This window comes from Raphanus sativus, chromosome 1 (genome assembly GCF_000801105.2).
Source record: "Raphanus sativus cultivar WK10039 chromosome 1, ASM80110v3, whole genome shotgun sequence".
Taxonomy (NCBI): domain Eukaryota; kingdom Viridiplantae; phylum Streptophyta; class Magnoliopsida; order Brassicales; family Brassicaceae; genus Raphanus; species Raphanus sativus.
The window spans coordinates 3,097,747-3,115,311 of NC_079511.1; the positions used below are offsets into that span (position 1 = coordinate 3,097,747).

At 38.5% G+C, this 17,565-nt stretch overlaps 5 protein-coding genes across 8 annotated transcripts; 1 reads left to right on the forward strand and 4 right to left on the reverse strand.

Annotated features, from left to right (window-relative positions):
* Positions 1 to 153: 153 nt before the first annotated feature.
* On the reverse strand, positions 154 to 8,042 carry LOC108836764 (myosin-9). Its single transcript, XM_018609902.2, has 37 exons — positions 7,914 to 8,042; positions 7,699 to 7,842; positions 7,469 to 7,614; positions 7,236 to 7,392; positions 7,097 to 7,155; positions 6,853 to 7,012; positions 6,630 to 6,779; positions 6,395 to 6,531; positions 6,162 to 6,308; positions 5,982 to 6,083; positions 5,846 to 5,903; positions 5,657 to 5,758; positions 5,538 to 5,575; positions 5,334 to 5,460; positions 5,084 to 5,254; positions 4,874 to 5,005; positions 4,684 to 4,793; positions 4,544 to 4,604; positions 4,286 to 4,463; positions 3,966 to 4,171; positions 3,744 to 3,863; positions 3,565 to 3,663; positions 3,257 to 3,478; positions 3,049 to 3,188; positions 2,832 to 2,943; positions 2,693 to 2,740; positions 2,346 to 2,600; positions 2,108 to 2,263; positions 1,821 to 2,027; positions 1,596 to 1,739; positions 1,420 to 1,490; positions 1,217 to 1,316; positions 1,091 to 1,147; positions 950 to 1,006; positions 760 to 840; positions 582 to 664; positions 154 to 509 (listed from the first exon to the last, which is right to left on the reverse strand). The coding sequence occupies exons 2-37, from the start codon at positions 7,774 to 7,776 to the stop codon at positions 386 to 388; spliced, it is 4,395 nt and encodes a 1,464-aa protein (XP_018465404.1). The 5' UTR covers positions 7,777 to 7,842; positions 7,914 to 8,042; the 3' UTR covers positions 154 to 385.
* Positions 7,137 to 10,509, reverse strand: LOC108851019 (F-box protein SKIP24). 3 transcript variants are annotated; one of them, XR_008943325.1, is made up of 6 exons: positions 10,238 to 10,509; positions 9,995 to 10,168; positions 9,701 to 9,863; positions 9,480 to 9,621; positions 9,073 to 9,251; positions 7,137 to 7,155 (listed from the first exon to the last, which is right to left on the reverse strand). XR_008943325.1 is itself a non-coding variant. In XM_018624464.2 (5 exons), the coding sequence occupies exons 1-5, from the start codon at positions 10,471 to 10,473 to the stop codon at positions 9,184 to 9,186; spliced, it is 780 nt and encodes a 259-aa protein (XP_018479966.1). In that variant the 5' UTR covers positions 10,474 to 10,509; the 3' UTR covers positions 8,909 to 9,183. The 3 variants fall into 3 exon arrangements, 2 of the variants coding, with proteins under 2 accessions (XP_018479966.1, XP_018479958.1); XM_018624464.2 differs by lacking the exon at positions 7,137 to 7,155 and having other exon boundaries at positions 8,909 to 9,248; XM_018624456.2 differs by lacking the exon at positions 7,137 to 7,155 and having other exon boundaries at positions 8,909 to 9,251.
* Positions 10,510 to 12,091: 1,582 nt separating this feature from the next.
* LOC108812772 (presenilin-like protein At1g08700) lies at positions 12,092 to 13,788 on the forward strand. The gene is made up of 2 exons (XM_018585123.2): positions 12,092 to 12,489; positions 12,612 to 13,788. Exons 1-2 carry the CDS (start codon positions 12,165 to 12,167, stop codon positions 13,613 to 13,615), a joined length of 1,329 nt encoding a protein of 442 aa, XP_018440625.1. The 5' UTR covers positions 12,092 to 12,164; the 3' UTR covers positions 13,616 to 13,788.
* Positions 13,789 to 13,887: 99 nt separating this feature from the next.
* LOC130494644 (probable ADP-ribosylation factor GTPase-activating protein AGD14) lies at positions 13,888 to 15,353 on the reverse strand. Of its 2 annotated transcripts, XM_057004902.1 has the most exons (5): positions 15,305 to 15,353; positions 15,109 to 15,200; positions 14,651 to 14,786; positions 14,339 to 14,384; positions 13,888 to 14,096 (listed from the first exon to the last, which is right to left on the reverse strand). In XM_057004902.1, exons 2-5 carry the CDS (start codon positions 15,109 to 15,111, stop codon positions 14,051 to 14,053), a joined length of 231 nt encoding a protein of 76 aa, XP_056860882.1. In that variant the 5' UTR covers positions 15,112 to 15,200; positions 15,305 to 15,353; the 3' UTR covers positions 13,888 to 14,050. The 2 variants fall into 2 exon arrangements, with proteins under 2 accessions (XP_056860882.1, XP_056860878.1); XM_057004898.1 differs by lacking the exon at positions 15,305 to 15,353 and having other exon boundaries at positions 15,109 to 15,249.
* On the reverse strand, positions 15,144 to 17,370 carry LOC108812780 (UPF0725 protein EMB2204-like). The gene is made up of 6 exons (XM_018585161.2): positions 17,251 to 17,370; positions 16,572 to 16,646; positions 16,359 to 16,493; positions 15,994 to 16,278; positions 15,824 to 15,910; positions 15,144 to 15,719 (listed from the first exon to the last, which is right to left on the reverse strand). Exons 1-6 carry the CDS (start codon positions 17,320 to 17,322, stop codon positions 15,369 to 15,371), a joined length of 1,005 nt encoding a protein of 334 aa, XP_018440663.2. The 5' UTR covers positions 17,323 to 17,370; the 3' UTR covers positions 15,144 to 15,368.
* Between the last annotated feature and the right edge of the window lie 195 nt (positions 17,371 to 17,565).

Here is a 17,565-nt window from a genome sequence, read left to right on the forward strand (position 1 = left end):
TTAACATGGATTAAGATTTAGAGAATTTGTGTGTTATATTTAAGGGTTAATTTTTAATTTCTTTTGGGTTAATTTTTCTACCGTGAGCAATGTTAGAACTCCGTTTCCATAACTGTAGTGCATGCCTATGATTCAACTTCCAGAGAGGTATAATTCAAAACGAACATTCGATTATTATTAAAAAAACGAACATTAATACATAAAGTCACATAAGGAATGTGGATGTAATACTGAACACAAGAATATAAATCTCCTTAAGAATTTCACAAGGGCATTTACTTGAGTCACAAGCGATCTAGATTTGGTAAAAAGGAGGAAGACAAGACACTAGAGCTAACTTTGGTTTTCGTTGGTGTGTAAAGTTAGAAACAGAGAGACGAGAGGATCACTCAGCGACGGGCAATAAAAAGCTAAATCCAGAATTCTCCCGGATTAAAGGTGGTGGTTCGATATCAGCAATCTCAAATCTCTCCATCGACTTTGATAAATCATCAACCGAGAAAGGTATGCTGCCAGAAAAAAAAAATCATTTTAAAAGGAGGTAATTAGAAAGTCATCATCGAACCAAGTTACGTACTAACCTTGAGTCGTCATCCAAAAGGAAAGAGTTGCTAACAGCAATGTTCGAATCTTCTGTCATTAGCACCCTCATATTTGCTATAACCTAATTCATATACAATAGAGAAAGCGAGAGATGGGGTATTATTATATAAGCTTAATCACACATATACATCATCAGTTTCTTAAGGTGTGACTTACGTCAGGAGAAACGCTGTGTGTGCCGTATTTGTCGTCCCAGTACATCGTACTGATCCTGTATAGCTGCTGTATGCTCAGTACCTGCCCTCCCACCACATTTCCAATTTATCAGCAAATGCCAACTACATATTCAAGTGTTTTCAAAAGGGAATATAAGAAGAGTGTTTGAACGAGGATTAGATCAATTTACCGGGCAAAGATCATGACTGATCTCATCTAGAGTTTTCTTTGGTTTTTGGTGTATGACCTGGCATTTTTGGAGTAAGAATTTAATACTAGTTTACCCTCATAGGGGTACTATCCTTTAAGGTTTTAGATAGAAGATGTTTACCAGAAACCCAATAGCTTGTCTTATATGCTTTAACTCCTCCCACGAAGAACCAGCATACTGCAATTGTTGTTTGTTAGTTAACTGATAAGTTTTGTTTTGAGTAAGGAGAGTGAAGAGAAAGATAACCTCATCTGTTGCCTTAAAACACCAGTTTTCCAATTCACACAAGCCAGCTCTGACATACTCGCCGTTGCTAAACGAACAACACTCACGTCTCAACAGAAGACTTTTGAAGGGACAACAAAAAAAAAACCCCAGTTGAATAGTAGAAGATAGTAAAGAATAAAAGATAATGGGTTTTTAGATGCTTAAGATCCCCAGAAAAAAACCTGTTAAAGAGTTGAACATTGATGAATGAGAATATCTGTGTAAACACCTTACACACCAAGAACGAAGGAACCTAAAACCCATAAATAAAGAGATTCAAACTCAGAACTGTCCACAACTTGTTTTCTATTTAGAGGAAACTGTGTGTATATATATATTTATAGCAAAATAAGCTCACATTGTTTGATTTCAAAGTGTTGAGGAAGTTCATAAGGATCTTCACAATCCCTTGCCAATGTGCAATCAGTGCTTCATGAGCTGGCGTGTTGGCTACGGAACGAGATGCTCCTTTCACTAAACTCGCCCTAGATGTTCTTGGCGCCTATTTGAAGGTGAAGACAGAGAGAATAAACATTAACGAGAACAATCTTTTAATTTGATGTGATTAATGGCAATAATATACCTGAATGCACAACCCAAGAAGTGGAGAAATCTCCTTCTTCAAGTTGTCCCGAATCATTCCGTATATCTTCTCAACATAAGCTGTGAGCTGCTGCTTAAACAGCAGAGCAGGGTACTTCGCTTCAACTTGTCTTAAGGTATCCGCTCCACCTCCCGCACCGCCGGTTATCATTGCAAGATTCACACCTTGAGGTGCTCCACGGAAGCTCTGATTAACAGAAACATTCTCACCATTTTAAAACTTTGCAGTGAAATATACTGATGGAGTTCAAAACCATCAATATATACCTGAGTCATCCTTCCAAATAGAGTCGCAGAAGATGAACGACGCCGCTGTGGAGCCATCCCAGCTGCACCACTGGCTTTAAGTGTGCGTTGGAGAAGTAAAAGTAGCGTCGAGGCATTTGATAACCAATAAGCCAATGTATTGTTGTTATCTTGACTCTGAGAATATCAATTTACCCAAAACATTAGTTATTATTCCAAACACACTTGCAATCATAATAACTGAATACCTAAGCCAAACCTCAATAGCATGGCCTATAGTCTGGATAATGCGATCAAAGACACTGGTCCGTTCAACTTCAAACGACCTCCATTGCAGTAGGCATTTGTATATGATACATGCTGTGATAGGTCGGTTCCCCTGGAAACCCAAAGGTTGAACGATGCAGCGGATAAGCAGCTCGTGATTCTCTTGCTGCTTCTCGTTTAATGTTTTCTGTGGTTTATCCTCCACTTCTGATGGATCTCTTTGGTTCATTGAGTTGCTATGAAGATCCTGATTCACATCAAAAGCCATTGGTCCATCATCAGCTTAGACGTGAAACTATATTGGTTGATTCACTCAAGTCAGGTGGCGAATGTACTCACCAAGCTTGACCTTGCATCCACTGCTAGATGACCACTCTCTGAACCTCTCTGTTTATTATTAAACAGATCGTCAACTTCAGGAACTAGACAAAAATATATACTTTGCGGTTTTATATTTCGATTTAATGTTCTAAGCTACCTGTAGAATGGACCTGGAGCGTCCAGAGAGGAACTTATTCGGTGCCATTGACACAGCCTGTTGCCTTAAGACTTTATTCTCCGATTCCAAGTTGGTGCACTTTTCCTCCATCCTAAAATGAAAAATTACCAGAAGCATACATGAATTTACAGAACCAGTTAGCCATATATACAGGGGTGGTTAGGAAGATATTAAATCCCTGATGATGCATTCTTACCTTGTCAGAGATTCTTGGAGTTGCTGACCTTTCTTCTCTGTCTCTTCCAGTTTCTTCTTTTTGTCATCGAGAGACTCTTGAGCTTCTTCAAACTTCCTCACTGCATCATCAGCCCTCTGTTTCTCGTTTTCTAGCGTAGCCTGTTGGAAGGATAATGATTACTGATGCTAAGTAGATGTCACAAGGAAACATCAGTGACGAAAAGTACCTTTACACTCTCCAGTTCCTCTGTCATCAATTCAATCTTCTTTGTATCTTCAACTAAAACTTGTGTCTCTTGTATAACAGGAGGAGCTTCTTCAGCGGCTTTCTTTGCAGCTTCTCGTTCCTTCACAAGCAATGCGTTTGTTTCATCCACTTTCTTCCGCATTTCCTCCAACGAACTCTGAAGTTTTGTTATCTCCTGAGTTTTTGCTTCTTCTAAATCACTCTGAAACAATTTATTCAACGCTATACATTATATATGTATCTACTTCAAAAAATGATCAATCAAAATAATGTTGCTATGGCAGATACCCTCAGACGTTTCTCCAACTGGGCACGGTATGTGAGTTCCTCAACTTTCTTTTCAAGCATATCCTTTGCCTCTTTAAGTGCTCCTGTTTCCCTTGAAGCCTGAAGATTTAAAAAGTGTTAAGAGTATGTTTATGAATACTAAAGAACACTTTTAGCAAGTGGAAACAAAGCAGTTGTACCATTTTGAGCTTCCTAAGTTCTCTCTTAGCAAGTCTGCCTCTCCATCTTGTCTGAGATATGATCACTCCATTTTTAAGCTTCTTGTAGTAAGTGGTTGCTCTGTGACAACGCCACTGAGCCTGCCATTAATAACAGAAAACTCTATGTGTTAATGATCATGAGAAAAGTAAAGATAGTTTAAGACTTCTATACGCTGAATTTTGGCGAGCAAAAAGATGAACCTGAACAACTGTGGCAGCCTTTGTTTGCTTCCTGAATCTGAACTGCTTACGAGCAGCCATTGCTCTTAAACCAGTCTGTACAGAAAGAGCAGACACATGGAGCTTTTTATACGATTTTCTAGAGTAATATCTCCGACCATTCTTCTGAATCTTCACAGCAGCAGCTTCTCGTCTCAAACTTTCATATCGTTTGCAGGAAAGTCTTCCTATGATATTTTTAAAAGTAGAGAAAAGTTACTTAAAATGTTTTCATATTCATAAGATCAGTCAAATAGTGTCAATGCACTTCCAAGTATGTATGTACAAATCAGATGACTCACCTCTACACAGAGCTTGGAGCGATACTGTGGCTTTTCTCAGAACAATAAACCGTTTCTGAGCCTGATGAGTTCGTGTTCGTCTCTGAATATTTTTCGCAGCACCACTGAGCACCTCTGTTCTCCTAGTGTCGAGCTCAGCCATCTGACCAGCCCTCAAGAACACCTTCGTTTTACCAATCTGCATTACCAAAAGATAATGACTTTGCACTTGGTTATTAATTGGTTTCATTAACTAAGAGATACTGGAGGAACAGTTACCTGGTATCCTTTAAGTCCCATGCTGTCCAAGATCTTTTTACATGCCACTTTCTCATCGTAGCTGTTCAGAGAAAAGTTCAGAATCTGTAACTATTGATTTCAACTCTACTCACTAAGCGGTAAAATTTTGTTTTAATTACCTCCCTTCTAAAGCCTCAGGAGATAGAAGTCCAAAACGATTTACGAACTCAAAGAAAGGTTTACGAGTTGGATACCCTGCGCAACTAATTCTGATCGCTTCTAAAACACCCTATAAAGGTTAAGAGTTAATAACTTAAAAAGGGCTAAGCGGAACTCACTAACCCTTTATTACTTTTTATTTATACTTACACCACATCGCAGTTGCTGCATGATGTTCACATTCTCAAATATGGCAGGCTTTAAAAGATTGTTAGGCTTCACACATCTGATGTAATGAGGCTCGGTAGAATTTAATGTTTCCATCAGTTGCTGGAGTTGCAGCTGAATCAATCAGGCCAAGCTTAATTTAGTAAAACATTTCTTCCTTAAAACAGCCTGAACATTTTCAAAAGATCCTACCTTAAAACGAGAACCAATGGATGAAAACTTTGAAGACTTGGACGTTTCTTCAGGGAGTGGAGGGAAAAGACCGACGACAAAAGGACATTTGGAAGCTCCCAACAAATCTTGGTGTTCAGGGATCACATAGTCCTTATTTTTATCAAGAAATAGATCAGACTGGTAGAGAACCTGAAATGAAATTTTCAGAAGACATGAGAAAACTTGTGATAACATAGTCCTTTGTGTCAAATAGGAACATAAAACGTACTTCTCCAGCATAATGGGCAACGGTAAAATCTGTTCGAGAGAGTTTTGGTTTGATGAACCTCTTGTGAGCCTTAAAAGTCTGATATAGCTTGTTTGCAAATGTTTCGTGCGTTGATTTTGGAAACATACTGAAAAATAACGGCTCATAAATTCAGAATATAATATATATCACCAAGAAAAATCTATGGAACTTGATAGACTTTACCAAGCTTCATCGAGGAGAGCAACAATGCCACCAGGCTTCTGCAGATGGAAAAGAAAGGGAGAAAGTGAGATAAATATTCATCTTGACAACATTGTCCCCTTTCTTGACTAAGAAACAACCTTTTCTATAAGATCAAGAACATCTTGATTGTCCACAAATTCAATGTAGCTCCAATCTATTGCTTCTTTTGTGTACTCTTCCTGTTCCATCTTGAAAACATGCTGGAAAACAGAAAAAATAAACTAATAAATTTTAAACCAAATCTGGAACAAAAAAAAAACTTGTTTCCACTACAATCAAGAACCTACCTGATTGAAATGTTGCTGCAACTTCTCATTAGTGAAATTAATACAGAACTGTTCAAAACTGAAGCAGAGCGGTATTAGCAGGGAATGACCAACTGCATATCTGTGATCCTTAGATCATGTAAAGGTTCATTATTACCTGTTAGTTTTGAAGCTCTCAAATCCATAAATGTCAAGAACTCCAATCAGTGATCTAGAATTAGCATCTTGTCCAATAGACTTATTAATCTTATCTACCAACCTGCACCCAACTAGAGATATTCACTTAGCATCAAATATGTAAAATGATAACATTACTCTGACTACTAAACCAGCCTACCAATCGAACAACCGAGAATAGACTGTCTTAGCGAAACCGTCCCTGCTAGTAACAGCACTCTGCGGATCAAGACTTCTCTTAATAACTTCCTCAGGAGTGACCATAACACGTTTACATAATGCATCTTCAAGAGCTTTTAAATCACACCTGTAAAACGAGACTTCCAATAATTAGCTTTTCATGAACTGATAAGACGGTCTTTTCAGATGCAAAAAAAAATGTTTTTACCGTACATGAGAAGTTCCGCTGCTGTCTTGAGATGAAACTTCGACTTATCATCCTTTGGAACTGATGAGTCCACTTCCTTTCCCTTTGTGAAATCGATGTTTCCAATGTGAAGAATCGCAGCAACCACCCTGAAAATTGCTTCCTGTTGATATAAGACAAAGGGAGAATAAGTTCATCATCAATATAGAAATGCAGGAAACTAGATGACAATTAATTAGTAGCTGTTTAACATAAACCAACCTGTTCCTTTTCGCTAATTCCGACAATATCCATAGCTCTCCTTGTCGCAAGATAATCATGAGCATCGCTTATACCGACAAGCTCGTAGCATTTCGATTGGTTCAGGTAATGAAAGGTCTTTGGATGGCCGAGCTTGTACTTTTCAATCTCCTGCTTAGTTCTAGTAAGTTATGGGACGAGTTTTTTCAAGAACAAGATATAACATAGCTGCAGGTGAAGTTACCTCCTGCGGTGCGGCACAGAGAAGATAGAAGCAGTGGTAATTGCGCTCCGGATCAGAGATCTGACACACACGAGACCTCTCTAGAAGATAGGTCCTTACAGCAGCTCCAGATATTCTTCCTTGCTTATCAAATTGGATTTCAACAAATTTACCAAAGCGACTGAGCCAAAAGCATATTTTTAATCAAATCAGCTGAGTGAGTTCTCAACAATGTATGCTATTATGAGAAGATTTTTGGTTTCACCTTGAGTTGTTATTCCTCACAGTTTTTGCGTTACCAAAGGCTTCAAGGACAGGATTTGACTGGACGCAGATAAGACAAACATGTTTAGTGGATTAAGCTCATAGATAAGAAGATCACAGAGATAGAAAAGGGGCATTACTTCAAGAACTTGTTGTTCAACAGTCCTTCCTTCTGTAACTGCGCGACCTCCCAGATATGCAAGGTACCTCATAAGCATTTTAGTGGTTTCAGTTTTTCCTGCTCCACTCTCGCCACTTACAAGAATCGAATTGCTTTTCCCCTCGTTAATCATGGCCCTGCGTGTTCATAGATACAAAGGGCTTCTTAGACTCACAGCATATATATATATAGATTGTAAAGTATTGAAGTCACCTGTATGCAACATCAGCAACAGCAAAAACATGTGGACTTAGTTCTCCGAATGGTGCTCCTTTGTATTGTTGCATCATATGAGCATCATAGATGTGAGGCAATCGTTGAAATGGATTAATAGCGATGAGGATGTTTCCTGTGTATGTCTGTCATCAGCAAAATAGATTCCTAAGTCAAGACAGTAATATAGTCAAAAAGGTCTTACATTTTGTTAAGAAATAGGTACTAACATAAATCTCATTAAGCTCATATCTGATCTTTAAGTTCTGAAGGACACCAGGTTCATGCAAGTAAGACAGCTTTGTCATGTCATCAACACCGCCTGCAGGAGCTTCCACATCCTTTGGGTATATCTTTGACAACTTTGCAGTGACCTACAACACATGGATATAAATAAGTTTTGTGATTACACTTCAAATGCTACAATTTTGGTCAGGTGACTAACCTTCTTTCCGGTTGTGGCTTGGATCACAGCTTCTTCTCCATTGATCTTTTCAACCTCACCATCAGTCCAAGCCACATCAGAATCTTCAACCCAAACATGAGAACCTACAATGATATTTACTGGAGTTCCCTGCAATTTACAAAAGCATCATCATACTGAGTTGTTAATACGTTATTAACATGCAATGGAACAGCAACAATCTCGATATGAGTAGCCAAAAGGACATCAATACTAATATGAAAACTACCCTGGTGTGACCTATGCAACAGAGAGATCTAAAGGAAACCAAGACGTTGACGTACCATTGTTAAATATTGGTAAGTCTTTTCTTTTTTCACAATGATTACAGGTCAATGAAATTCAATCTCTGGGACATTTTTCCCGCCGTACAGTGACTTCTTACCCAAGAAATGTATAAAATCTGTAAATTCCGAGACACAAACAGACACACAAGATGATTACAGTTTCCGAGGAAAACAAAATCAGACCACCAATATCTTACCACAATCTCAAGAGGAATAAGGGTCATCACACAAAGAAACAAAAAAAAAACACAACGGTGAGATCACCAGAAACTGAATCTGGGTGGAGTCGGAGATCAACAGTTGGGAGATAGAGAGAGGAAGAAAAGAGGTGAAAGAGTGACTATAGGGATGAGTAAATACAAAAATAAGAGAGAGAGAGAGACATGTTGTTCGTCAGAGGAACCCTTCTACTTAGGTGGGTTTCTTCATTCATCCCCATGGAATTCGCGCCAATTTGTGGACCCTAATCATTCACTGTCTCTTGCACACCACGAACACTCTCTCCTTCAACAGTATTTATTTACACTTCCAACCCCCCCCCCCCCCCCAAAATCTCTTGAGATTTCATTTTCCTCCCAAAATCACTAAAAATTATACAAGTTCTTCTGTTAAATTATACCATTGAACCGTCAGTGAACAGGATTGTATTATTGGAGTGATATTATAGCATCAGATCAACCACAGTACCAATATTTCAACAAATAAATTTTATTCATGATATTGTAGTATACAGATCAACCGAAGTTACAGACTCGACCACAACATTCACTTCTGTGACAAGGTTCCAATGTTCTTCCAAAAAATTCTAATAGGAAAAGAAAACAACAAATGATAACAATACAACAACAACTCACATCGTTCTCTATCTGTCTCTCTGTGGAATGGTTCAACCCGAGCGTCATTCTGATTCTGAGTGTAGCATCATATTTTTGTTCCTGGGTCATGCTGAATGGTTCAACCAACCATCATTCTGATTCTGAATGTAACAGCTTCTTCTTGTTACTGGGTCTTGCTGGGTTTTTAGCCGGAACTGCTATTTGCCGAATCCAGTCAAGAGTTCATAAGTATATTGTAAGGTCACAATCCATAATACGAATAAGATACTAAGATCACAAAAGATTAACAAGTAAAATCTATAAGCTCAAACATTAAACGTCCCACTTTGTTTTAACAGTTTGCAACAATATTGATCCATGTCTAGAATCGTATAGTTCAGACAGTCCTACATGAAGAAAAACTAAACATGTTTCACAAAACTTACAGTTAATGCTCGTTTTCAACTTCTTCCTCTTAGCATTACTAGCTTGGTCTCCGCTACGTCTTAACTTAAAATCTCGTAAAGGATGATACTTCATGGACTCTAGCTCTTTCCTAGCCATGTCAAATCGTTGTTTCACCTCCCTCTACAATATACAGAGAAAAAGCATTCTAAGAGACGGTTAAAAAAAGGCAACGAGAGGAACACGCTAAATGGATACTCACACGTGCCCTATTCACACCGGTGATTTGCTGTTTACATAACTTAATCTCCATCTCAAGCGCACGCAACCGTCCCTCGACGGGAACAGCGCTTTGCTCAACCATTTGTTTCTGTCTGCCGCGAACAACCTCTGGCTGCCACACGTTCAAAGCTACTGATGCTTGCCTGAGAGAGAGAGAGCCAATAAACAAAGATAAATGAGCCAAAAATCATCTTTTTTTCAAACTGTGATTCATTCATTCATTCATTCATCAAAACAACAATAAAAGGAACAAACTTTCTGGATTAAGCACTACCTGACTCTCTGCACATTTGAAAACTCCACAGAAGCAGCTTGCAACCTCTCTGCCTCCTCTGATAACCGAGTCTCCAATTCACGAATCCTCCGACCCCATTCTGAAATCTCACTCTCCTTTCTCAGCAGAGCTCTTCTATGCGCAGCTAATCTCCTCTCCTTCTCCTTCTCAAACCTATCCATAATCACAAATTATAACACTTCTCTCCATGGTGCTTTATAGTAAACCCATATATATCAATACCTTGTCCTGTATATAAACTTGGTGGGAGACTGAGAAGAAGAAGTAGAAGAGTGGATGTGGGTGGGGAAATCAATGACGAGCAGAAAGCGCCAGAGAGAATCCTCGGAGGACAAACGGCAGAGACGGCGGGAGGAGATGGAGATGCAGCAGAGATCTTTGTAGGAGAAAGTCGATGACTTTACGCCAATCTCTAGTACCTTCCTCCATAGCTCGTCGGGTATCTCCTCCGCAGACATCCCCTGTTGCTTCTCTGGGTTTGTGAGCAAAAGCAAAATGATCCTTTCCTTTATCCCGAGACTAATTTGTAAAACATTTATAAATACAAGGACCCTTTTGAAATTTACCGATTTATAAGTGGGGTTCGCGAAACGATAAAAATCTGTGTCATTCCTGATTTGTAAAAACTTGATAATACAAGGATCTATTTGAAATTTACTTATTTATAAGGAGTGTTCGCAAAAAGCAAAACGATAAAATCCTTGTCTTTCCCGGAAAAAATGCCTATTTCAACATGAACTTTACGCGTCGTGCCTATTCCTTCACGAACTTTGTAGCAGTGCGTATTCCACACTGAACTAAACAAATTTTTTAAAATACTATATGAACTTTATGCGTCGTATCTATTCCTTCACGAACTTTATAGTAGTGCGTATTTCACATTGAACTAAACAAAAATAAAAAAATACTGCATAAACTCTCAAAATAGTGCGTATTTCAATATTGAGCGTTAAATGTGTTAGTCATCCGTTAATTTATCAAAACAACGTCATTTTGAATAAATTTTGTGAAATTAAAAATCAAAATAAAATATATACTCTTAAAATTGTGCTTATATATATTGACTGTCAAATGTAATAGTCATCCTTTAATTTACCAAAAACCTCTCAAAATTGTACTTATATATTGACTGTCAAAGGTGTTAGTCATGTTTTAATTTATCAAAAGATTTTATTTTGGATAAATTCTATGAAATTATCCGTCAATTTGTAATTTTTTATGTTTTATAAAATCTATCAAAAATGACGTTATTTTGATAAATTAACGTATGACTAACACTTTTGATTTCTTAAACAGAAAAATACTAACACTTTTGACAGTTAATGTACATATATATATATATATATATGACTACACCTTTGATTTGCTGACAAAAAAAAGACGAACACCTTTGACGCTCAAAATCGTGATTATATATATACACCGTCAAAGATGTTAGTCTTTCTTTGTCAGTAAGTGAAAGGTGTTAGTCAAGTCATACATTAATTTATTAAAACAACGTCATTTTGGATAATTTTTTTGTAAAATGAAAAAATTAAAAAACGACGGACAATTTCATAGAATTTATCCAAAATAGTCTTTTGATAAAATCAATGATGACTATTACTTTTGACAGTCAATATATATAAGCACAATTTTGAGAGTGTATTTTATTTTTAATTTTTAATTTTTAATTTTTAATTTTTTATTTCACAAATTTATACAAAATGACGTTGTTTTGATACATTAACGGATGACTAACACATTTAACACTCAATATTGAAATAAGCACGATTTTGAGAGTCTATGTAGTATTTTTTGATTTTGGTTTTGTTCAATGTGAAATACGCACTACTATAAAGTTCGCGAAGGAATAGACACGACGCATAAAGTTCATATAGTATTTTAAAAAATTTGTTTAGTTCAGTGTGGAATACGCACTACTACAAAGTTCGTGAAGGAATAGGCACGACGCGTAAAGTTCATGTTGAAATAGGCACTTTTTCCTGTCTTTCCCTTATGTCGAGGTTAATTTGTAAAACATCAATAAAATACAAGGGCCTGTTTGAAATTTACCTATTTTATAAGTGGCAGTGATGAAAATATCCGGTTAACCGTGCAAAAAACGAGAGCTGGTCAGAACTCTCTCTTTCTCTTCTCATCGGTAACGATGGAGTCAAGTAGCATCCTCGACTCCCTCGGAGTCGAGATCATCGGCGTGATGGCCCCCGTCTCCATCTGCATGTTCCTCGTCGTCCTCCTCACCTACTCCCTCTCCGTCACCTCCGACCCCCAGATCCGCACCGCCGCCAACCTCATCTACGTCGAGAACCCCTCCGACTCCGCCACCGTCAAACTCGAAGGCAGCCTCGAGAACGCGATCGTCTTCGTCGTCGTCGTCGCCGCCGTCACTTTCGTCATCGTCCTCCTCTTCTACTACAACTTCACCAACTTCCTCAAGCACTACATGCGCTTCTCCGCCTTCTTCGTCTTAGGTATTAAACCTAACACTTTTTTAACCGCACTCACGGCTGTTAATAGTAACAAAAGTTTAACCATTCGGAGCCTTAGTGTTTGTTAGGGTTTGCTTTTGCTTATTGTTGATTGGTTTTGTTAGGTACCATGGGAGGGGCGATTTTCTTGTCGATTATACAGCATTTCTCGATCCCCGTTGATTCGATCACGTGCTTCGTGCTGCTGTTCAATTTCACGGTCCTGGGGACGTTGTCTGTGTTCTCGGAAGGGATGCCGATTGTGGTGAGGCAGTGTTATATGGTTGTGATGGGGATTGTTGTCGCGGCTTGGTTTACTAAGTTGCCTGAGTGGACTACTTGGTTTATACTTGTGGCTTTAGCTCTGTATGATTTGGTTGCTGTTTTGGCTCCTGGTGGTCCGCTCAAGCTCTTGGTTGAGCTTGCTTCGACGCGGGACGAGGAGCTTCCTGCAATGGTTTATGAAGCTAGGCCTACTGTTTCGAGAGGGAGGAACGGTGGTGGTGGCTCGAGTTTGAGGGTTTTGGTTGGTGGTGGTGGTGGTGGCGGCGGTGGGGTTTCGGATTCTGGATCAGTAGAGCTGCAAGCAGTTGGGAATCATAATGCAAACCTTGACTATAACGCTGTTGCAGTGATGGATAGAGACAGTGTAGATGGTGTTGTGAGGTCACCTCTCGCTGGAAATCCCAGGGAAACACACTCTGCTTCTCCTGCATTTTCAGAGCACTCAAGGGAGTTAGGAAGTATCGTGAACAGGGAAAGTGTTGCGGAGGAAGAGATGTCACCTCTGGTTGAGTTGATGGGGTGGGGAGATAACAGGGAAGAGCCAAGAGGTTTGGTGGAGGAGTCGGATGACATCGATAGAGGCATCAAACTTGGTCTTGGGGACTTTATTTTCTACAGTGTGCTCGTTGGCAGAGCGGCGATGTATGATCTGATGACGGTGTATGCTTGTTACCTTGCCATCATCTCGGGGCTTGGATGCACTCTTATTTTGCTGTCCGTCTACAACAAAGCTCTTCCGGCTCTTCCCATTTCCATCATGCTTGGCGTCGTCTTTTACTTCTTGACGCGATTGTTGATGGAGCCGTTTGTTGTGGGCATGACAACAAACTTGATGATGTTCTGAGTTAACAAAGATTCTAGTGGGAACCAAGTAAATGATAATCCTGATAATGCTCTGCTTCAATCCATGTTTTGCACCTTTGTGTAATAGTTCTATGGGAAAAAAAAAAACTGCTAATGTAACCCATCTGGGAAAAGCTGATTTGGGTTCTTAAATGGATAGTCTCTGATTTAGTAGATGGTTGTGTAGACATTCAATATGAACTGTTTTAGATATGTGAAAGTGTTCTACAAGCCAGTGTTGCTTCATGGTTTAGTCGACTTATTCATGGCATTTAAGTCCACTTGCAAAAATACACTCAAAACTCAACGTAGTACATACAGTCGAAGTTGATTTCGAACTAAGAAAATAAACACAATGCACGACAAGAGTGGTTTCTTTTAAAAATAAAATAAAATAAATAGATGCATTGAAGATGAAGGAGAGATCGTGGAGTATCTAAGCAAATGGATTTCCTCCAACATGGCCTTGTGCAGCTGGATTCCTACATCGATATTAGGCAATAAGACAAACTATAAGCTCTCCCACATATTGTGATAAAGCAAAAAAAAAAAGCTGTCCCACATATTAACAAAATATAAGTTCTATGCATTGAAAATGAAACGAAAGTATCAGCATCCAGCACACATTAGCGACAAAGCACTTATTCGATTATTCACGGAGTCATACAGCACAAACAGTCAATATCATCATTACAGGTTAACATCATCGCATTGTGAAACTTACTGTAGTTGGGACGTTGATGCTTGCTCAGCCATCCATGCTAAGCCACCTGCATCAGTTTCTCAAGGAATTAGATAAGTGAAACTTGAAATACAATCGTAAATGTTTTCATTTACCCCTCGTGGGAATATTTTCAACACAAACTGAAATGTGATAGAAGCAAATTTTGCTTACAACTATTCCTTCCAAGGGAGTTCACTTGGAGGATACTCGCTTACTAATATTTCATGTAACATGGTGTGATGATAATTTTTTTTCTTGTAGGGATCTAAACAGAAAGGAGTATAGTTTCATAGAAATGTAACTAATATTTACCTTGCGCGCCTGCTGGAGCAGGTAGGTACGATGGTACAGAATCTGCAGCGAGCCATGGTTGCGATACACCATTAAGGAAAGTTGGTGGCGTCTGGATGTCGGGCAATGCCCCTTGTAAAGAACTCATGTCCAAGAACTGGTATTAAGTACAACCACAACAAAGTCGTCAATCATAGGACTCTAAAGGCTGAGCGCAATAGATTCATTCACAACTAACACAAGGAAATGTAGACCATCTTGCCTAATCTATCTTGCTTCTTATCAAACTCTAAGCTAAGATGACCTTCGGATTACACTACATAATAGATCAGGCAAATTTTAGAATCGTTAATAGAATGAGAAAATAGTTGCTAATCAGACAAGAATGTGATACTTCCTCGGAAACTTAATTAACTTGGATTCCTAAGATTTAAACAACATTACACCATTGCATAAGGTGTGAACAGGGCTTTACATACCATGTCATTTGATTCATACTTGGAATCATAAGGGAGATCGAAGGGATTAGCTGACTTTTGTTTTGATCATTTACAGGCTGCCAAGATTCTTCCTGTAAACGAATAATTAAAATCGACCAAAACCAAAATAACTGACAAGTTTGAAAAAAGGTGATTGGGTAAGCATCTAAGATCAACTGCAAAGAAAAAGTGGAACCATGTAAGCGGGGTACGCTGGTGCCATGGCAATAACATAGTAGTACTCGGATAAATCATTCTGATCAACCAGTGCGCGTTTGTTTCCTGTAGACATCGAGCCTCAAACGCCAGGCTCCCCAAACACCTAAACGTTTCTTGAGCAGAGCAAATCTCTTCTTATTCTTCTTCTCTCTCTTCTTTTCCTTCTTCTCAGAAGGGTTCCAGTGCTTACCCTGGATACTCAATGACCTCGTAGACTCGTCGTACACACGTCTAATGATTGCTCTAAGCTCGGAAGGCTTACCACCCCGAAACTTGACCAAGTCTCTGTAGATAATGTAAACGACAGCATTTGTGGAGTTGATTCTCGGTGGCTCTGCATCATCGAGACTTCCAATGGTCACTTGGAGAATATGAAAATCAGAGAGCCGACTCTGCCAAAAAAAAACACATACGAAAACAGTTAAATTTCATGATCATCAGATAGTTAATCAAGCAAACAACATTGCAAATAAGAAAAAAGAAAACAAAAACTTACCTTAGACATACACCTACTCGAGGTACAATGTACAAGATCCATATACAAACGAACCCAAGGAGTGTTTCTCAGCTCATGTTCCTCCAACTACAAAAAAAAAAAAAAAAACCCAATGAAAAAAAGTAGAGGAAAACAGAATTGTGTAATAGGTGTTAATAAATTGTTTTTACCATGTAAAAATGCTGGGTATCAGTTGAGGAGGGCCAGGGAGGCAGAGGTAAACTAAGTTCGCAGCCTTGTTTGCAAAGTGGAGACGGCTCCTCTAAACCTCGAGGTCTAGCTATGTCGACCGAGATATCTAAAACACCAAGAGCTTTTTCACAGACTAGAGCCTGAAATGGTTGTAACTGCCAAGAAACTGGATCGAATGCTTCCATGGTAAGAAAGTAGGGGGCAGCACAGGGATTCATTCCCTTGTTGAAACTCTTTAAACTAAAGAGTTCCCAGTCAGTACCCTGAAACAATATAATCTCAAAATATGAAAAAATAATAAACATAAAAAAGAGTGTAAAAAAATTTAAAGTATAATTATTACCTCCAACAGATTGTAACGATGAATCCCCAACTCGGCATAACGATAGACCAAAGCACGATTTCGAAACCCAGGAACACGGTACTCATAGTTAAAGTGCATCAACCTTGTGTCAGACATGGGTAAATCACCAAATCCCTAATCAAGGAAAAAGATATCAAATTTAGGTTTCTAAATCAGTAGAAAAAACAAATTGAATTTAACTTTAAGACTTACATCAAAGGGAAAATCACTCATGGAAGAGTCTCTTTGTGAATCGATCATCATCATCACCTTGCGCTGATATATATCCTTCAATTCACAAACAAAATTTTCAATCAAGACAATCCATCGAATACCTAAAACCCTCTTATATAGAGAGTGCCCAAAACATAAAAGAGGAAAAGGAAATCTAGTAAATCCCTACAGAAAAAGGAAAACACTAAATAAAAGAAAAAAAAACAATAGATTGGATTTAGATAACGTCGATCAGAATACACTTACGGATCGTTTTTCACATCCTCATCCCCAAGAGGAAAGATTCCAGTATCCTCATCAACATGTCAAGCAAACCAATCGAATAGTCATCCTAATTTATTCAGGACTTTTTACAGCACAATAAGCATCAACTTTAATACTTTGACCAATACTATTTCCACGTTCCAAATTCTAAGAAATTGCAGATATTGGTTCTCACTTGCCCTTTTCACAGTTCGCAAAGTATGTGTTATGATGTATTGTCCACAAAAACAAAGGGAATGAAGAAAGAGATCAAAACGGTCAGACACACTAGTTCGAATAACTAAACAACCTGCACCAATGAAATGTACATAAATTCCAAAAAATGGTCTACTTAGATCGTTTGTCTAATAAGCTAAATAAAGTACAAGGAGAAATTTCATGATGTGAACTCTACCTCCATGGGATCAGAACCGTCAAAGTCAATCCCGTCTATCGTCTGGGAGTGGATAATTCCAGCCCGGAACATCAAAATGAAATACCGAATATTGTCATCAAACAGAGAGCCTTCTCTTACTTAATATAAATAAACAAACAAAGAAGAACTGCTAATCTAACCCACAGGTAGAAAGCTGATTTGGGTTTTTAAATGGATAGTCTCTGATTTCGTAGATGGTTGTGTAGACATTCAGTGTTCTACAAGCCAGTGTTGGACAGACAAAGAAGTATTTTGGAAGATAATATTAGTTCGAATTTGCTTCTTGGTTTAGTC

Excerpts from the sequence above, each read along its gene's own strand:
- LOC108836764 (XM_018609902.2), bottom strand. The coding sequence starts at position 7,776 with ATGACAAAGCTGTCTTACTTGCATGAACCTGGTGTCCTTCAGAACTTA. Across the intron at positions 7,013-7,096 it reads GTGAGGAATAACAACTCAAG|TCGCTTTGGTAAATTTGTTG; the intron begins GTGAAACCAAAA and ends CTTTTGGCTCAG. Across the intron at positions 6,532-6,629 it reads GAATTAGCGAAAAGGAACAG|GAAGCAATTTTCAGGGTGGT; the intron begins GTTGGTTTATGT and ends TTATATCAACAG.
- LOC108851019 (XM_018624456.2), bottom strand. The coding sequence starts at position 10,473 with ATGTCTGCGGAGGAGATACCCGACGAGCTATGGAGGAAGGTACTAGAG. Across the intron at positions 9,622-9,700 it reads CCGGTGTGAATAGGGCACGT|AGGGAGGTGAAACAACGATT; the intron begins GTGAGTATCCAT and ends TGTATATTGTAG. Across the intron at positions 9,252-9,479 it reads GTTGAAAACGAGCATTAACT|CAGTTCCGGCTAAAAACCCA; the intron begins GTAAGTTTTGTG and ends TTCGGCAAATAG.
- LOC108812772 (XM_018585123.2), top strand. The coding sequence starts at position 12,165 with ATGGAGTCAAGTAGCATCCTCGACTCCCTCGGAGTCGAGATCATCGGC. Across the intron at positions 12,490-12,611 it reads CTCCGCCTTCTTCGTCTTAG|GTACCATGGGAGGGGCGATT; the intron begins GTATTAAACCTA and ends TGGTTTTGTTAG.
- LOC130494644 (XM_057004902.1), bottom strand. Across the intron at positions 14,385-14,650 it reads TGCTCCAGCAGGCGCGCAAG|GTGGCTTAGCATGGATGGCT; the intron begins GTAAATATTAGT and ends AAACTGATGCAG. Across the intron at positions 14,097-14,338 it reads GCATCAACGTCCCAACTACA|GAATCCAGCTGCACAAGGCC; the intron begins GTAAGTTTCACA and ends ATATCGATGTAG.
- LOC108812780 (XM_018585161.2), bottom strand. The coding sequence starts at position 17,322 with ATGTTCCGGGCTGGAATTATCCACTCCCAGACGATAGACGGGATTGAC. Across the intron at positions 16,647-17,250 it reads ACGGTTCTGATCCCATGGAG|GATATATATCAGCGCAAGGT; the intron begins GTAGAGTTCACA and ends TGTGAATTGAAG. Across the intron at positions 16,279-16,358 it reads ATCGTTACAATCTGTTGGAG|GGTACTGACTGGGAACTCTT; the intron begins GTAATAATTATA and ends ATATTGTTTCAG.